This window comes from Mus caroli, unplaced genomic scaffold, assembly GCF_978045245.1.
Source record: "Mus caroli unplaced genomic scaffold, Mus_caroli_1 scaffold_6, whole genome shotgun sequence".
In the NCBI taxonomy this organism is placed as follows: domain Eukaryota; kingdom Metazoa; phylum Chordata; class Mammalia; order Rodentia; family Muridae; genus Mus; species Mus caroli.
Genome location: NW_028227261.1, coordinates 21,756,726 through 21,775,965, shown reverse-complemented (window position 1 = coordinate 21,775,965; position 19,240 = coordinate 21,756,726). Strand labels below are relative to the sequence as shown.

Genomic DNA, 19,240 nt, shown 5'->3' with positions numbered 1-19,240 from the left:
CCCCACCTCCACACTGGGCTGAGCTTACAGGGTGCGTTGGCAGCTCCATCAGTGGTTAGTGAAGCAGGCATCTGGTGATTGGTATCTCTTCCCTTACAAAATGAGGAAAGGCTCAGCAGGTAGAATTTTTTTGCTTTTTATTTAGACATGGGATTTTCCTTTTTGTATAACATCTAATTAAAATATTCATCTTGTAGTTACCACAAAAAAGTAACATAGAAAATTGTATTTACATTTTGGGACCAAAATACAAATGCAGAGCAGGGTGGTGCTCACTCCTGCTCCTCCGCCTCCAAAACAGAGAAAGTGAGCCCCTGAGAGCCCTTGGAACGCCAAGGATCGCAAAGGGCTAGTCTGTATGTGTCATCTGTATGTAAAGGGCTAGTCTATCATGTGTGACCTGTATGTAGTGTAGCACAGAAAACATTGCACGATTCTTCACAAATGTGACCAAAAGTTGAACATGACTGTGTCTGCTTTGTGGCCATTGTGCACGGGGTGAGGGACTGTGGAGACAGCTGCTCACTGGGCCCTCGCTGTTCTCAGCAGTCCTATCCCTGACACAGACACTCTTGAAGGGCTAGAAAATCTGGCTCTAAGTAAACTGGGTGCCTTAGAAATCTTTGTGTGCCAAACTGGATACTGACATTGGGACGGGCAAATGCATGTCCTTTTTCCCCCTAGGCCTACAAATTCCTAAAGGGAATTAAATCATACACAATCAAACCTGCAATAGGAAAAACGGCAAAGGGAAGTCTTGAAACACAGCTAAGGCATAAATCTGAGGTGGTCAACACCTAGAGAGGAGGCTGTTCTAAACAGCAGGGGCCTGGCTCCTAGTACAAATGTCCCTTTAACGTCAGCTAAGAGACCTGATGTTAGAGTCTGAGGTCAGGCTGAGAGGTGGTATGGTGAAACAAGCAACCAAGAGAAACAATGTTTTACTAAGCAATGCCTGTGTCCCATGGCAACAGGGACCCAGCATAGCAATGCACAGTAAGGTGGGGCTAGCTTTATCTGTGCAGGTTTCCTGGACTGCCTTGGGAGTCTTCACTAGCCTGAGGTCTTGAGGGTGTTAAAGCAGGAGATGGGCGCAGTGCTAATGCCGTCTGTCCCCTCAAGTTCATAGTGTCTTTCACCTGGCTCATAGCCAATTGGGTCCTCTTCCATGTTTTCTGACAGGAAGGAAGAAGCTGGCACTATCCTCCTAGCTCTGACCTTGCCCTTATGCCACCTAGAACAGGGAGTCTTCCTCCTCAACTGGTTGGCTGGGACCAGGGTGACCATCCACCCTTCCCAAGGCCAACACTCAGAAGGCGGAGGCTGCACAGAATTCTCTGCTGGCCACAGCACAATACCGTTCCTCTGGGCACATCAGCACCTTTCCTTTCAAACAAAAGCAAGTTCCACAGCACTACACTGCTTTAAATCATTCACTCCTGGTAGGAATTCATAGAGAACAAGAGAATAAAGTGCTGGCATTTCAACCCCCCCAAATCACACTCAGAGCTACAAAAGCCCTGCTATGTCTGTTTCCCCACAGTGCAGGGAAAGGCAAAATAAGGGTAGGTGTGTATGTAAAATACTGAACCAGAAACTAGGATTATAAAACTGCTGAGGTCCTACATATTCCTATCTTCAGGGTCTGTCCTCCAGCAAGCCTGGAAACAGGGGAGAGGAGTTTGATTAGAAGATGATGCACAAAGGACTATAGACTTTGCAAACAGCCTTCTTTAACAAACACTACTGAAGAAAGAAAAGCGCCCATCAAGGAACTCTGAGGGTTTAACAGGGAGGCTCCCTGGAGGACAGGCATTCTGGCACTCTCACTCCTGGCCCTGTATATGGGCTTGGAGCAACACACTGGCTCTGAAGGTGCCCTTTTGACCAGTGTCTACTCAGAAGAGCTGACCCAGGACAAGAATGGCTTTTGCTAGGCTCATCTAACTTTAATAAAGGACCTGGAAAGTAAAAGGCTAAATATAGAGGACAAAAAGAAAAAAAGAAAAACAAAAAAAGGAAAAAAGAAAAAACCCCTGGGGGTATTATAAATACATCTGGGGGCAATATTTATTATTAAAACTATGTCTTATAGTTTACAAAGATGCTAATTAGCAACAAAAGTATAACTGATCTTAAAGTCCTCAGTAGGACTGAGGCTCATACTGTCTTCAGAAATCTGAAGTGTGCTACAAGCAGGGTGCAGGGCTGAGGCACACAGCGGGACACATGGAAGTGTACAGGAGTCAAGAGGCCAAAAGTTCCACAAAGCAAAAGATATGGGTCTTCTGTGGATATCCTCTTCTCCTGTCCCCACCGTCCCTGTATTCCTGCTTCCAGACTCAACCTCCAAGGCAAGTCCTGTTTATCGCCGGGAGAATCTGTTCTTGAATGCTTTAATGGTTTTGGCCATCATCGGAGCAATTTCTGTGAAGACAAAGGAGTCAGTGGCCTCAGACTGATGTAGCACAGACATACACCACGCAAAGCCAGACTGAGTTTGTTTTCCCTGGCTGTGTACTTTACTCTACACACAAATGAAGTGACTAGCAGGAACTGTCTGAAAAGCTGTCAGAGAGACCCCATGAAATGGGGCAGACTCTGGCAGACCCTGTAGGTGCTTCCGCCACCAGCACCTCTGACACCACAGCTTTCCAAGACTGGCTGCTATGCTCATGGGCGGCTTGGGAGGCAAATCAGAAGTCTTTGCTGACTCTTGAGGCCACAATGCCGACAATTTAACTTTCCAACTCACACATTCAACAGTACCCGGACCCTGCAGCTTCCCAGAGCAGCAACAGGTCTCACCATGAGCTAACACCCGAGGAGGGCCAGCCTGTCCTTGGCTCAGTTAACATCTGTGTCAGGATCCCCACTGGCCCACAGCCCTGCTCCCACCGAAGTTGCTTACTCTTCACAGCTGGTTTCCTGGGATCATAGGAAACAGAACTGCTGGCCACAGGAGCTAAGTGGGCACTGCTAGTACTGGGCCCATCATAGGCCAGCTCCTCAGGACTGGAGTGGAAGTTGCTGCTGCTGTTGCTGGCAGGAACATGGCTGCTTCCTGTTGTATATGGTGCTGGCTTTATCCTGCAATACAGACAAAGCTGACAATTAGCTGGGAGCACACAACCTCAACAGAGCTGTTGCTGGGTGACTCCACTGGGGCTCTGTGCAGTGGGCCTGGTACACTGAGTGCTGGTGAACATTCAGATACAGCTGTTAGCCCTTTATTGAAGAGTGACAGTCACACTAAGCTTTTCCTGTTAAAATGTCAGTCTATAGTTTGGAAATGCTCATGTGCCCTAAAAAATCTAGTCACCCTGGAAATTTGTTTTCTTTTAAATGTATGCAGATGTGGATACCAGAGCATCTGTTCATGTGGAGGCCAAGTCAGCCTTGGCTGTTATTTCTCAGGAGCTACCTGGCTATGACACGGAGTCTTACTGAGACCCAGCGCTCACAGCACAGGCTAGGCTGGCCGGGGACTCGCTCCCCAGCACTAGGATCACAAGTGCACACCAACCATCTGCCTGGTAACACCGGTATGAGAATCAACCTAGGCCCTTAAGCATTTTATTGCCATAGCTATATCTTCAAATATAGAAACAGTTTTGGGGTTTAAGTGAGAAAAATGAATGTAGAAGGGGCCCGTTTTTGAGTCAGGTCCTGGTCTCTGCCTAGGAGAACACATGCAGGTATCAGAAATGATCACCTAAGCAAAGGCCGAGAGGAAGGTGCAGCTCTGGTAGCCACTCAAGAACACTCTCCACCAAGTGACTCTACCACAAATGAGTCACTTCCTGCCCCCCAGCTCTCCTTCAGGGGAATGCTCTTGCAGCAGAGATCTTACCTGACTTTCTCAGGAACAGCTGCTCCCCCAGTTCCAAACTTCTCCTGCCTCCTTCGGACATCTCTTGGTGGCTTGGCCACAGAGTTGACAAAAGCCATCTTTGCTTGTCTTCCTGAGTAGAAATACAAACATCAATATTTACCTTCATACTCAAAGGAACTGCTGCCAATGTGAGTCTAGAGCAGTGGTTCTCAACTTTCCTAATGTTGTGACCTTTGAATACAGTTCCTCAGGCTGGAGAGATGGCTCAGTGGTTAAGAGCACTGACTGCTCTTCCAGAGGTTCTGAGTTCAAGTCCCAGCAACCACATGGTGGCTCACAACAACCATCTGTAACGGAACCCAAAGCCCTCTTCTGGTGTGTCTGAACACAGCAACAATGTACTCATACACAAAAATAAATAAATAAATCTTAAAAAAATACAGTTCCTCATGTGTAGTGGTCCCCAACTATAAAAGTGTTTTACTGTTATTTCCTGACTGTAATTTTGCTACTGTTATGAATGGTAATGTAAATTTATGTGTGTTTTCCAATGGTTCTAGGCAACCCCTGTGAAAGACTTTTTGAACCCCCCAGAAGGAGAGTCACAACGCATGGACCACTGGTATAGAGCTTTCTAAGGTTTGCGGGGCCCTGTGGACCCGCACTCTGGGAGCAGCCTGGGACAGAAGGCTCAGCCACCCTTCCTTACCTTTTGGCTTATTGGCATGAGCAGAGCGGATGTTGTTTGTGAGCAGGCGCAGCCGCTGCTCTCTGGCGTCCTGAAGCCTCAGGTACATCTCCCTCCAGGACTCATACTCTTCCGGTCTTTCGTCCTTAAAGTCTCGGTGACAGTGAACTTTCCACAACTGATCTGTTTCTTCAATTAATACCTGAAACCAGGACCAAGCCATGACATGTATACACACTCTCCTTCCTATCTCCCCTTTACCTACACAGGACCCAATGCCTAATAGTATGGGGGAGGCAGGGTGACTTAGTAGCAGTACCTCAATACTAGGAAGAAGACAAATCACTAAATTTAAAAAAAAAAAAAAATGCCAGGCAGTAGTGACGCACGCCTTTACCTTTTAATCCCAGCACTTAGGAGGCAGAGGCAGGCAGATTTCTGAGTTCGAGGCCAGCCTGGTCTACAGAGTGAGTTCCCGGACGGCCAGGGCTACTCAGAGAAACCCTGTCTCGAAAAAAAAAGGGGGTGGGGGGGCTGGTGAGATGGCTCAGAGGGTAAGAGCACTGACTGTTCTTCCAGAGATCCTGAATTCAATTCCCAGCAATCACATGGTGGCTCACAACCACCCGTAATGAGATCTGACGCCCTCTTCTGGTGTGTCTGAAGTCAGCTACAGTGTACTTATGTATAGTAATAAAAAAAAAAAAAAGATAGCAGGTAGCAGGGCAGAAGTTGCTCACACCTTTATTCCCAGTACCCAAGAGGCAGAGGAGGGTCGGTTTCTGCCTTTGAGGCTAGCCTGGTCTACACAGAGAGTTCCAGGAGAGCCAGACCCACCACCCCAAACAATCAAAACAAAGAAGGATCCCAGGAACAGGCACAAAAAATGCTTGTTTAAAGGCCCAGACACGCAAACAAACATGCCCAGAGCTGTGATTGCCCTCTGACTGCCCCTTCGCCACAGCAGATCTAGAGACAAAGCCAGCGTTGGAAGCAGAGCCCGGAAGGGGCACTGCTCCCACTTAGGACACTCACATGATTGCACTCCTCTATCCGGTAGAGCTGATCCGGTGTGCACCTCTCCAAGACAGGTTCAAGAACAGAATAGGGGACTCCTCCTACTTCAAAGATAGCTGCAGAGAAACCAGAGGTGGGCAGGTGAGTGCTGAATGGCAGCCAAGCTCCCAGTGACAAAGTCCCAGTGTAGCAAAGTGCTTGCGAGGTTGGTAACTCACAGTCAATATTATTCTTAAGCACCCGGATACACTGCTGGTGCAATGTCATCATTTTGGGGAGATAGGCACACTTGGAACCAGAATACACCTGCATCTTAGAATTCATTCTGCGTCCTGTGAACCCAGCTTCTTCTTCTTCCTGGGGTGAAGAGAAAGCTGTAGAAAGAAGAAAATCAAGTCACAAAAGGTCTACACTACATGGTGAAGAGCTCCCATATGGCAGCTCACCACTTTCTGTAACTCTAGTCCCAAGGGCCCCAACATTGACTCCTCCAGCCTCCTTGGGTACCACACACACTTGGTGAACAGACACAGATGCCAGCAAAACACTAATACAGGCAAAATAAAAATAGAATCTTTAATGCTAGCACTTGGGAGGCAGAGACAGGTGAATCTGAGTTTAAAGCCAGCCTGGCTTACAAAATGAGTTTCAGGCCAGCCAAGGCTACGTAATGAGACCCTGTTTCAAAAAACTAAAAATCAATAAAGAGATGTCCAAAATTACCTTTTCGCTTTGGCTGAAAGGAGGGAATCAACTCAAGGGAAGGAAGGGGCCGGTAGTTGGCATGAATGGCAGGTAAGGGGATGTCTGGCAATGCTGGCAGCACATCAGTAGGGACCTGCAAGAGACACAGTGCAGAGCCCACCCTGTAATCAGCTTTCTCCCCTGCAGTAGTTAACCAAGTCACCATTTACATAAAGAAATAAATGTCAGTAGGGCAAAAAATGTCTTGGAAAATTTTGAGGTGCTAAGAAGTAAATGTAGGGTCTCACACACTCTCAGTGAGCACCATACTGTACTATACTGTACACGCCCTTCCTCCCTCACACACTCTTAGCGAGCACTGTATTCTACTGTACTGTACTATACTGTACTATACTATACATGCGCTTCCTCCCGAGCCCAGAACAATTCTTCTCCTGTGCACTATCCACTCTAAGTGCTAGCAAGGTCGAGAATATTAATAATAACAATCAGAATTCAACCGGTCATACAACAGCAGGACAAGCAGCCTGGCAGGCAGGAAGCAGAGCAGTTACCTTTCGAGGCCTGGTGGGTTCGGCTCCAGCTGGTTGCAACTTCTCTGACTTGTTTTCGTTGACTTTGGGTAATTTCTGAGCTGAGTTCAAGTTTTTACTAGTGCTTTTAGAGTCCTTTTTTTTAAGTCCTTTTTCTCCAAGTGCTGTACTGGAGGTTTTCACAACCTTCCTCTTTTTCTTCCGGGGCTGGTCGTAGCTGAGGTAGGACTCGAAGGACATGGTGGGCCGCTCAAACTCGTCATCCACAGCTGTCTCCTCCGCTTGTGGGTGGAGCAGGCCTGCTGACTTTCCATCTCTGTTAGTTTTGACTTTCCCCTCCGGAGCCTTCAGGTGGTTGGGAACTTTCTCCTTGGCTTTGGGCGATGGGTCTCCTGTCCCTCGTCCTGAGTCCACACCATCTACACTCTGCTTGCTTCTGTCAGACTTGGCTTTCTCGGAGTCCTTGTGTTTGGGCTTTTTTAAGTGGTTGTCTGAAGCAACATCTAAGGCAGGTGAAAACTTCTTCTTGAGACTGCTGCCTTCTCTGTCCTTGTCCTTCTTGACAACACTAGAGGGCAGCTTCTCCTTGGCACTGTCCCCTGACAGTAGTCTTCGGCTCTCCTCTTTGGAAGAGGCTTTGTGTGACTTCTCTCTGCTCACAGCAGAGATCTTCTCCTCCCCTCTGGCATCCACAGGGTGCTTCTCCTTGTGTGAAGATCTGTGCTGCTTGTGTTGGCTAACAGCCCCTTTTCCTTGGTGTTCACTCAGGTGACTCACCCCTAGTCTGTCCTGAAAGGTGTTACTGTGGACTTTTCCTGGCTTCTGGTGTGAGATGATGGGCTCCACCTGGTCCTCCTCTGGGGACCTGGAGAGGTCTGTATACATTTGATGAGGACTTGAAGGTGGAGGGGATTGAACATGGCCATAGTCAGATGACTCGGGGTCTGAAGAATATGGTGGTGACACTTTGTGACACCTCTTCCTTTCATCTCTCTTCTCGTGACTGTGAGCCACTTTGTGAGGCCTTTCAGGCTCAGAAAGTTTTTTGTGTTTTTTCTGTCTGTGCTCAGGGCTGTAGGACCGGCTGCCAGAGGGTTTCCAGCTTTCCTGGTAGTTCCCCTCCAACTCCTCCTCCCTCTGAAGAGCATCTCTGGGACGCTTACGGGAATTGTTCTTCTCAAAATCCTGATCCTCGGCCTCACTATTTCTAAAATAAAAGCAGAAGCAGAAGTAGACCTCAGCATAAAAGTCTTAGACAAAGTCACAGACCTCGGCCTCAGCCATGGAGGGCACAGTTGGTCAGGATAATCACAAATCTGCTACAAAGCAAATTCAAGGCCAATGGGCTACAGAAGACCAGGTCTCACCACACAACAAAACAAACAACAAAGACCAGGCCACACTGGCTCACATCTAAAACCCCAGGACCAAGAAAGCTAAGATAGGATTGTTGGGGAATCAGATGTTCAAGGTCATAATAGCATGTCCAAGGCTAAAAGAAGATATTAAGGCCAGCCTGATGGCTCAACAGATAATTATTGCCATGCAAGCCTGAAGACCTGAGTCCAATCCCATGGTGGCAGAAAAAAACTGACTCTCCCAACCTATCCTCTGATCTCTGAGGACGAGCCCAGCCGCCTCCACCCTCAGGATGCTTAGCATGTGAGAGAGCCTGTGCTCAGGCCGCAGCATCAAGCCCAGCCGCCTCCACCCTCAGGATGCTTAGCATGTGAGAGAGCCTGTGCTCAGGCCGCAGCATCAAGCCCCCAACAGAGCAAACCACACCTAATAAGTGCTAATGTTCAACATTAAAAAGAATTGTACCCTGGCATGTCAGCCCCATTTCTTTAATTCCAGCACTCACAGGCATAGGCAGACAGATCTCTGAGTTCAAGGCCAGCCTGGTCTTGAGTTCTACCAGGGCTATAGTGAGAGACCCTGTCTCAAAAACCAAAACCAACCAACCAAAAAAAAATTTAAGAAAAAAATATTTGCTTGCATTTTTATGTACTTATTGCCCCCCCCCCCCCCAAGATGCCTGCATCGTGCACCTGAGGAGGCCAGAGGACAACCTCGGGGCCAGAGCTCTCCCTTCCCCCACAGGTTGCATGAAAAATCTTATTCTTTTTGGTTTGGTTTTTGCTTTTTGTTTTGTGTGTGTGGTATGGTTTGTTTGTTTGTTTGTTTTTGCTTTTAAGGCATTTATTGTCGAAAGGCAGGGAGAAGGAGAAGAGTAGAGAAGCAGAGGCCGGCCATGGCCACATGGAGAGAGTGGGGAAGGGAATGGGGAGAGAACGGGCAAGTGGGAAGCAAGAGTAAGAGAGACAAGAGAGTAAGAACAAGAGGGTAAGAGAGCAAGAAAAATTTATTCTTAATACTTTACCATATATTCTACAATAACTTACAATAACCCTGGGTTGTTTTTGTAATTGAGGTCACATAGTTAATTTGACATGTGAAGCAGAACAAGCAGAGAAGAAATGTTCTTACCGCTCTACTGGAACCAGCTTCTTCCACTGGGCCACCAAGTCTCTGGCAAAGTTTCCTACTTGCTCATGTTTCCGAAAGCTGTTCACTGTTTTCCCTACCCCAGTCTCCTACAAACGGTAACACAGGAATTGACTGAATGAGGATTCTGAAACCAAGGGCATGGTTTTCTATAAAAGTAAAGCCTCCTGTTGGAGAAAAGCAACAAACGTCTCTCCTAAAATGCCTAAGCCTTAGACTAAGTTATTCTGTGGCCTAGGCCCAGATGCCTGACACAAAGTAACAAAGCCCACAGGGTTAGGGAAGGTCATTCAAGACAGCCCAGAGGCACAGAATGAAACAGAAGGGGTTTGATCCAGCGAGCTCTCAGAGACAGTGAAAGTGCTCATCACAACCCTTAAGGAAGGAATCAGCCGAAAGCCATGGAAATTGGGTTCCTTCCCTTCCTTCCTTCCTTCTTTCTTTTGAAAAGACAGGGCTCAGTATGTACACCAGGTTAGCCTTGAACTCTGAATCACCTACAAAGGCGCACACAGCCAACCAGCCTAAAAGTTTTCTAGAATTAGAATCTATGAGTAGTAGAACCCAAAGCCAATATTCTTTTCATGCATTAATTTTTAAAAAATATTTATGTTTCTGTGTGTGTGTGTGTGTGTGTGTGTGTGTGTGTGTGTGTGTGTGTGTGTGTAAGTGTACCCCATGTATGAGCAGCTGCCCTCAGAGGCCAACTGGAGTTAACTCAAGGAAGTAGCGAGCTGCCTGATATGAATGCTGACAACTGGCCTGGGATCCTCTGAAAGATCAGTAAGCACTCAAGCCCTCACCTATCGCTCATGCACCTCGTGTATTTAAATTTCAGGTTGAGGGACAGAGTGATGGCTCTGCAGTTAAGAGAAATTACTGCTCTTGCGGAGGACAGAAATTCAATTCAAGCACCCACATCAGGTAGCTCCCAATTGCCTACAACTCCAATCTGAGAGAATCTGAGGGCCTGGGTTCTCTTTGGGCATGTAAACACTCATAAAGTCACACTGGCCTGCCCATACATGTAAGTAAAAGAATAAATCTTTAAATTTTGAACCAAAATTTTTGAACCAACATTCAAGTACCAGGAAATAGTCATGCAGCTTAGCTGAGCACACTTGTCTATCACGCACACCACCCGGAGCTGCTTCCAGCATGCCGGCCCACCTTGTCACATGACAAAGTACACCATCTTAAAGTATGGTGATTTCTAGAACGTTCTTCATACTTACCTCCTCATAGTACCTCATACTTCCCACAGCCTAACTCTAGAATGTGAAGAGAGAGACTCTGCTCCTTCCAATCCCCTAAGCCTGCCAATCACACGCCTAGCTACTCTGTCTATGCATTAGCCCATTCTGGACATTTCATATGAACAGAATCACAAAGCATGCAGTGTTTTGTATCTGGCTTCTTTCATTTGTAAAGCCTGACTTCTGTAAGTGTTCCTTTACACATGCTATAGTGGGAAACATCTGCAATACAGTCACATAATAGTTACAATTAAAAAAATTCTTACCACAAGAATGTCTACTGTGATAGGTAAGACGGAAAGTTTCTTCAAATATTTCAATAGCTGCAGAAAGAATAAGACAAATATTAATTTCTACTGTCATATGGATCTTCTCTGAGGCAGATGATACTATCTGATGGTGAGATATTTGCTTGGAGCTACGTCCTTCATAGTAACAACTATGGATGCTATTTGCATCTTAAAGTGTGAAGAAAGGCTCAGAGATGCTTTGTTACTAGTCCAAGACACAAATAGTACAAGATTTACTTTAGTCTATATGGTTTTCCAGTCTCTGGTTTCTTTTGTGAGGTTTTTAAAACTGTGGGTGCTGTATACACGTATGTCTGTGGAGGGCAGGACAACAATCATCATGCTAGGCCGCAGTGCATGCTGTTAATCCCAGCACTGTTTAGGTGAGGGGAGGTGGACAGCCTAGTCTAAACAGGGACCCAGTCTCAAAAAACCAACAATCACTGCCACCTCCCTTGATGCTAGCTCTATCACTGGCCTGAAGCTCATCAATTAGGCTAAGTTCACTGATCAATGAGTTCCGGGGCTCCTACTGTCTCTGCCTCTCCAACACAGAATTACAAAAGTGTGACACCATGCACAGCATTTCTATATAGGTACAGGAGACTAAACTCAGGGCATAAAGCTTCTGAAGCAAGCATGTTACCAAATGTTACCAAATGTATTATGTCTCCTAAGCCCTCTCTTATGGCTTTTAGGGTTTTTTGTTTATAATACTAGAGATTGAACCTATTGATTAACTATGCTGACAAGTGCTCTATCGCCAAGCTATAAACCAACCCTCTTTTTTTCCCCCTAAGTTCTGGCATGCTGAAGTGACATCATTTTTTTAAATTTTATTTTATCTATATAAGTACACTGTAGCTGTCTTCAGACACCCTGGAAGAAGGCATCAGATCCCATTACAGATGGTTGGGAGCCACCACTCAGTTGCTGGAATTTGAACTCAGGACCTCTGGAAGAGCAGTCAGTGCTCCTAATCACTGAGTCATCTCTCCAGCCCCTAACCTAGCCTTCTTTTCACATTTAGAGATCAGGCTTGGCCTTGACTTCTGAACTTCCTGCCTTAGCCTCTGGAATAGCAGGGTTACATACAGGACCAAGCCTGGCTAGATTATGTGTTTTTTACTACTTTCTTCACCAAGGGGAAAGAAGAGACAGAGAAGTGAATTAAAAGTCACTAAATGGGCCGGGCGTGGTGGCGCACGCCTTTAATCCCAGCACTCCAGAGGCAGAGGCAGGCGAATTTCTGAGTTCGAGGCCAGCCTGGTCTACAAAGTGAGTGCCAGGACAGCCAGGGCTACACAGAGAAACCCTGTCTCGAAAAACCAAAAAAAAAAAAAAAAAGTCACTAAATGGGACTGGGGAAATGGCTCACTGGCTGCTCTTCCAGAGGACCTGCGTTTGATTCCCAACACTCACATGGAGGCTCAAATCATCTCTAATCCTAGTTCCGATGCTCTCTTCTAGCCTCCAAGGGCACCATGCACACAAGAAGTGCACAGACATTCATGCAAGCAAAACATCCATACACAAACTAAATAAATAATAACTTAAAAACCCTCACTAACTGGCCTGGTATGGTGATTAATGTCTATAATCCCAGCATTTAGGAAACTGAGGTAGACGGATCACCTAGAGTTCAAAGGTCATATGGGTTTCAGAGAGGGGAGGTAGACAGATCACCCAGAGTTCAAAGGTCATATGGGTTTCAGAGAGGGAGAGAGATTCTGCCCCTCCCCACAAAAACAAAACAAAACAAAATCAAACACAGCCATCGCAACTATCACTTTGCAGAGGACTGTGAAAGGCAGCAGGTTTAGGGAAATCATCTACAGACTTGTATATCTAAAGCAGAACAAGGAAGAAGAGAGGACCTACAGACCTCCTTACGGGATACAGTGTTTAACACAAATTCAACACAAATGGGAACCCAAGACCAATTTGAGTTGCTAGAGTCAGAGCTTTGCTGGTAATAATGATCAAACGTGTCTGGGTAGATCAGAAAGATTTGGGTTTGCCCATTTCCTTTCTGAAGACTAAAACTAGGTCAAAACTGGTAGAGCAAAGCTCAAGATAGAGTGAGAGACAGGTCGTCTCAGCCTCTTGGCTGATCATGTGCAAGTCAGTAACCTCCCTGAACCTTCATTACTTCATCTGCAAATCAAAACTAGTCTCCATTTGCTGCAAGCTGTGAGGATTCATCGGGACAAACCATGTGCAGTGCTTAGTCATGGTGTCTGCAACACCATAAAGGTTAAACATGTGCCTCCCTAATCATTTCATTCATCAGCCAACAGCTCTTTCCATGTCCTACCCTGGACCTGGACCAGATACTGGTCAGACAATTCCTACTTACTTTATTTCCAATGGATGTCAGGATTGCTAAGCCTTTTTCTACGAACGGCTAAGTGCATGTGAACACTTTCCATACAGGGAGTGTGGTCAGGTACTGAGCCAGCTGTGGTTTGTATATCTAAAGGGTATATATATACCCTTGCAACCAACCCTAGCACTCCAAGTCTGATGCTAGCCTGAGCTACATACTGAGTACCAGGCTATGGTACATAGTAAACCCTCACTCAAAAGCAAAAACAGGGGGCTGGAGAGATGGCTCAGAGGTTTAAGAGCACTGGCTGCTCTTCCAGACAACCTGAGTTCAATTCCCAGCAACCACATGGTGGTTCTCAACCATCTGTAATGGGACCTGATACCCTCTTCTGGTATGTCTGAAGACAGTGACAATGAACTCATAAATAAATCTTTAAAAAAAAAGAAGAAAAAAGAAAAAAAGAAAAAGAACACTTGTTGCTCTTCCAGAGAATCCAAGTTCAGTTCCCAGCACCATCTGTGACATCACAGCTGTTACGCCAGCTTTAAAGCACCTGATGTCCTCTGCTGGCTTCTGGGGGCACCCACATACACGTGTATAAATCAACAGGAGATTGAACCTATTTGGTTATATGCATATAGAACACGTATATGCACAACTATTTCAATTTTTTGTTTTTGTTTTTTGAGACAGGGTTTCTCTGTATAGCCCTGGCTGTCCTGGAACTCACTTTGTAGACCAGGCTGGCCTCGAACTCAGAAATCCGCCTGCCTCTGCCTCCCAAGTGCTGGGATTAAAGGCGTGCGCCACCACCGCCCGGCTATTTCAGTTTTTAAAGAGTCAAAACAGGGGCTAGAGAGATGGCTTAGTGGTTAAAAGCACTGACTACTCTTCCAGAAGTCCTGAGTTCAAATCCCTGCAGCAACATAGTGGCTCACAACCATCCGTAACAAGACCTGACTCCCTTGTCTAAAGACAGTGCCCTCTTCTGGCTTCCATGGGCATCAGGCATGCATCTTGTGAGCATACATATATGCAGGTAAAACTCATACACATAAAAAATAAAAATGAGCCGGGCGGTGGTGGCGCACGCCTTTAATCCCAGCACTTGGGAAGCAGAGGCAGGCGAATTTCTGAGCTTGGGGCTAGGCTGGTCTACAGAGTGAGTTCCAGGACAGCTAGGGCTACACAGAGAAATCCTGTCTCAAAAATTAAAAAACAAACAAACAGAAAAACCATAAAACAAAATAGATAACCATCTGCCTTCATTTTTAAATATTAGACAGCAAGACTTGTTTTTATAGTCCAGGCTGTAATCGGTCATATTACTACAAGGTGGAGCAACAAGTATGTTTTTCTGGTCATTTTACTCCCATAATTACTTAACTTTGTCTCTAGGCAGAGCAATTGAATCACAGGTGACAATCTTGTTTGACTGGGAATAAGAGGCCCAGTGGTGTATCTAGGGAATATGAAACTTAGTGGAGTAAAAATTATACTTAAACTCTCCACTTCCTCTATGATCCAACTTAGGAGACACGATGCAAAGGCTAAGGCTAAGAGCATTTTCTCAAAGGGAAATCTGGAGTTACTGGAAAGAGTTAAAATGGCTGGTTCTCCTATAATGGTGGTCCCTGGAGAAGGGGACTCCTCCTCCCCCCAACCCCTAGACAGGGTTTCTCTGTGTAGTCCTGGCTGTCCTAGAACTCACTCTGTAGACCAGGCTGGCCTCAAACTCAAACTCAAACCTCAAACTCAGAAATTCTGCCTCCCAAGTGCTGGGATTAAAGGCATGCGCCACCACTGCCCAGCCCGAGAAGGGAACATTTATATGCCTGCCATCCACCGTGTGCCCGGAATCATGGTAAGTTTGTCTCATTTGACCCTGTCTGGTGGGCATTGTTTTCCCATTTTGCCGACATTGAGCCTGGTTCTAGAGTTGTTCCATACTTGCCTAAAAAGCCAAGAAACGAACGTCACTGTCCTTAGAAATGAACATCACTGTCCTTAAAAGCCAAGCGCAGACACCTAACTCATGCACAGAGCGTTTCACAGGAAAGAAGGCAGGTACTCGTCCTCAGCACCATGCTACTTGACAGCTTACAGTTCATGTGGCAAAGGTCACAAACCACAATTACAGGACCACTACATAGCCAACAGAGAGGAATGGAGTCAGAAGTCAAAGAGGATGTGTTGATCTCCAGGCTTTGTACAGACTGGCAGAGTGAGCATTGCCTGTGGCCCACTTTTGGTCCAGCAGACACAAGGAAAACTCTTGAGATGGTCAAGCTGATTTAGCCCAATATAAGAGAAAAAGACTTCACCATCCCCAGTTTTCAGCCAGTGACTTCCAAGAATGAAGCAACAACAAGCAGAGGACTATGGGTATCCTCAAGTAGATGGAAACCAGTGCTGTCAACCTAATGTAGCCATCTATAAAGCCAGCAAAAACTGGTGGCAGATTACAGAAATGACAAAAGTTTGCACAGTCCCATACACAGGAATCGTGGGTTCTCTGCTTCCAGTCTTAGAGCTAACCAGTTCCCAGCAGCGACCTCCTCATTCTCCATCTACCACCAATCTGTGGGCTTCATAGTTTTTACGCTCAAAACCTGATAAAGAACTGCTAACTTTATCTGTCATGAAAACGGTTTCCGGGCTGGTGAGATGGCTCAGTGGGTAAGAGCACCCGACTGCTCTTCCAAAGGTCCAGAGTTCAAATCCCAGCAACCACATGGTGGCTCACAACCATCCGTAACGAGATCTGGCGCCCTCTTCTGGAGTGTCTGAAGACAGCTACAGTGTACTTACATATAATAAATAAATAAATCTTAAAAAAAAAAAAAAAAAAAAGAAAGAAAACGGTTTCCAATCCAGTGACAGGAACAAAAGCTAAGTCATCTCCCAGTGCCTTCCCTAACAAGTGAGCCTAGAGGCAGATGAAGGCAGAGTGAGTACACAGTTAATTTACACTTAACACACCAAAATCCAAGAGCAGGAAGCCTAAAAACACAGGTGTGGAATCGGCCTTTTGGCTAATAATGGTCTGGAAGCAAGATTTGGTTGCAAATTCAATACTGCACTATAATCATCTTGCCACTTCACAAACCTGTGAGAGCTTGCTATGTTAAAAGGAGGTTGGAAAGCCAGCGTGCAGGCTTGCAATTTTGTCTTTGCAGTCAGCGTGTTTCTGAATATCAACTTTTCAGGTCCTTTGCACAGGGGTCTCTCAACAGTTTCCTCACCTCTCTCTTCACAACACATTCAGTTCTCCCTCCCCAGTGGGTACAGAAGCCAAGAGCTCACATAGCTGCTACTGAAATACATCCCCAGCCAGCCCCAAGGTAATTTTCTCTCTGGGAAATGAAAAGCCAAATTAGGGCTGTCAGAGGTAGAGGCCTTGCCTACTAGTGTTAGCCTATGAGTCCCTGCCAATAACACCAAACACAACAACAAAAACCAAAACCAAACACCCTTTTAAATAATTATTAGGAGTTTTTTTTTTTTTTTCTTTTTTTTGGTTTTTTCGAGACAGGGTTTCTCTGTATAGCCCTGGCTGTCCTAGAACTCACTCTGTAGACCAGGCTGGCCTCAAACTCAAACTCAGAAATTCTGCCTCCCAAGTGCTGGGATTAAAGGCATGCGCCACCACTGCCCAGCCCGAGAAGGGAACATTTATATGCCTGCCATCCACCGTGTGCCCGGAATCATGGTAAGTTTGTCTCATTTGACCCTGTCTGGTGGGCATTGTTTTCCCATTTTGCCGACATTGAGCCTGGTTCTAGAGTTGTTCCATACTTGCCTAAAAAGCCAAGAAACGAACGTCACTGTCCTTAGAAATGAACATCACTGTCCTTAAAAGCCAAGCGCAGACACCTAACTCATGCACAGAGCGTTTCACAGGAAAGAAGGCAGGTACTCGTCCTCAGCACCATGCTACTTGACAGCTTACAGTTCATGTGGCAAAGGTCACAAACCACAATTACAGGACCACTACATAGCCAACAGAGAGGAATGGAGTCAGAAGTCAAAGAGGATGTGTTGATCTCCAGGCTTTGTACAGACTGGCAGAGTCCACTCAGAAATCCACCTGCCTCTGCCTCCCGAGTGCTGGGATTAAAGGCGTGAACCACCACGCCCAGCTTTATTAGGAGTTTTTAAGAAAATTTACTTAACCTTTTTCTAACTTGACATTTCACACACAAATAGACCATTCCAAAATTTAAATTCTAATGGGGAAAAAAAACCCTACAGATACTACATGGAGGATTTTTATTTTTTTTAACCTGATGGCAGAAACAACAAAATGAGGGTGGTTACTTTAAGGTCAGTCACAAATCTTATAGTGTTCAGGAAGACAATCTGGGACTTGGAAATAATGACCATTTATTAGATGCCCACAAAGGGTTATTGTAAAAAGAAACTTGTAAATATGTCTGACCAAAGGTCCCCAAGGCCTCCAGAGAAAGTAAAACACAAGACAATTGAAACATTTACGTTTTCGCTGACTTATAACAACAGCTTCTGAAGAAGTGCATCTCTGAGCTGAAGGCGGGGAGTTAAAAAGTGGCCCGGAGGTTGAGAGGTAGTGTGAAACCTTCCAAAACAGAGAACCCTCTCTGTGACCCAACTAGGAACAAGAAGAGTGAATGGGGTCCCTGACTGGAAATTCTGAAAGATGGTGATTAACACTTACAAAGAGCACTTGGGTCCAGCTGGTATTTCAGGAAGAAACTAGAGAAGGGTCAGGTCGAGCAGAGAACTCCTCCAAAGTCCCTAGCTGGTGCTGGCTAGGAACCTAGATTGCATATGTAAGTCCGCTCGCTGTCTCCCTCCACCACTTCCTCTTCCACTCAGCTCACTGGACACTTCACCTTTTAGGAACCTCAGGCCCAGGCTAGAATGCTGACAAGCCATGTCACACCCTTCGGTGTTTTCGGCCAGAGACTACAGTGAAAACGATTCTAACTCCCACCATCCCCTCTTCCTAGAGCCCAGAGAAGCCTAGCCACCCGGGGGACCGCGAGGGGATACAATGTATTTAAAAATAACAGTTTCTAAAAAGGAGCAACAAAGTAGTTAAGTGCAATTAAACATGGTTGCTCATCACAGCCTGGTCCCACCTTCTAGTATGTCAGAGCGGAGTAACACGCTCACGCCCTCACCCAGGACCCGAGCTCCAGGAGCAGAGCTCGAAAAACCCCAAGGCGTTCCCCGTTTTCTCGGCTAAAGGGCAGGGTACAGCACAGGGGTCCTCGAGCCGCAGGACCCCCAAGCAGCGGACGGAGTCGCTCGGCTGCAACGGGGAAACAGCTGGCGCGGCTGCCCGAACCCCGGGGAAAGCCGCAAGGCCCGACCGCCCCTCCAGTCCTCAGCCCCCAGCCGGGGGGCGCCCGCCGGCCGCGAACTCCCCACTGCCCCGCGCCGCTCCGTGGGGCCTGGCTCCGGGTCGGCGGAGAACCCCACGGCGCCCTGCCCGCGACCGTTACAGGGCCCGCGCCGCGCCCAACGCCCGCCCGCGCCGCCCGCCCGCCGCTCACCTTCTTGGGATCCGGGTTCGCAGCCAGGCGCGCCTGGAGCTTCTCCACAACTTGGAGCGCCGACTCCGCCGCCATCGCTGTCACTGGCGCGGCCTCCTCGCCGGAACTGGGCTCGCGTCGCGTCCTCGGGCCGCAACTCCGCCCTCCGTGATGCCCCGGCGGAGACGGAAGCGCGAATGGTCCCTTCCGGGCCTCCGCTGGGGGGCGGGTGTATGTGTGGAAGGCCTCAGGACCCGCCCCCGCGCCAGACCACGCCCACTATATCACGGCGATCTGTCGAACACAGCGCAGGGCAGGTCACGCCCCCGACACGCCCAACCCCCGACACGCCCAACCCAGAGCCACGCAACCAGCCACGCCCCCGAGACTGTATTCTGCAAGCCAAACTCTGGCTTTAACTCTCACGCACCGTCTTCCCAGTCATACGCTCATTTTCACCTAAGGGTGGAGTCAGTGATCAGGGTCCGATACGGCTCCAGGGACTATCCTGGGACCCTTGGAGTGGAAGGAAAGAACTGATTCAGGTAAATTATCTG

General features: G+C 47.1%; 1 protein-coding gene across 1 annotated transcript; it reads right to left on the bottom strand.

Moving 5' to 3' along the window:
- Nucleotides 1–114: 114 nt before the first annotated feature.
- Eloa (elongin A) lies at nucleotides 115–18,882 on the bottom strand. The gene is made up of 11 exons (XM_021159254.3): nucleotides 18,705–18,882; nucleotides 10,809–10,865; nucleotides 9,269–9,375; nucleotides 6,800–7,985; nucleotides 6,264–6,378; nucleotides 5,759–5,914; nucleotides 5,559–5,656; nucleotides 4,545–4,725; nucleotides 3,854–3,965; nucleotides 2,912–3,090; nucleotides 115–2,427 (listed from the first exon to the last, which is right to left on the bottom strand). Exons 1-11 carry the CDS (start codon nucleotides 18,777–18,779, stop codon nucleotides 2,366–2,368), a joined length of 2,328 nt encoding a protein of 775 aa, XP_021014913.2. The 5' UTR covers nucleotides 18,780–18,882; the 3' UTR covers nucleotides 115–2,365.
- Nucleotides 18,883–19,240: the final 358 nt, after the last annotated feature.

Coding starts and splice junctions, on each gene's coding strand:
- Eloa (XM_021159254.3), bottom strand. CDS start 18,779: ATGGCGGCGGAGTCGGCGCTCCAAGTTGTGGAGAAGCTCCAGGCGCGC. Junction 10,866..18,704: donor CGAACCCGGATCCCAAGAAG/GTGAGCGGCGGG, acceptor TTCTTTCTGCAG/CTATTGAAATATTTGAAGAA. Junction 3,966..4,544: donor TCATGCCAATAAGCCAAAAG/GTAAGGAAGGGT, acceptor ATTTCTACTCAG/GAAGACAAGCAAAGATGGCT.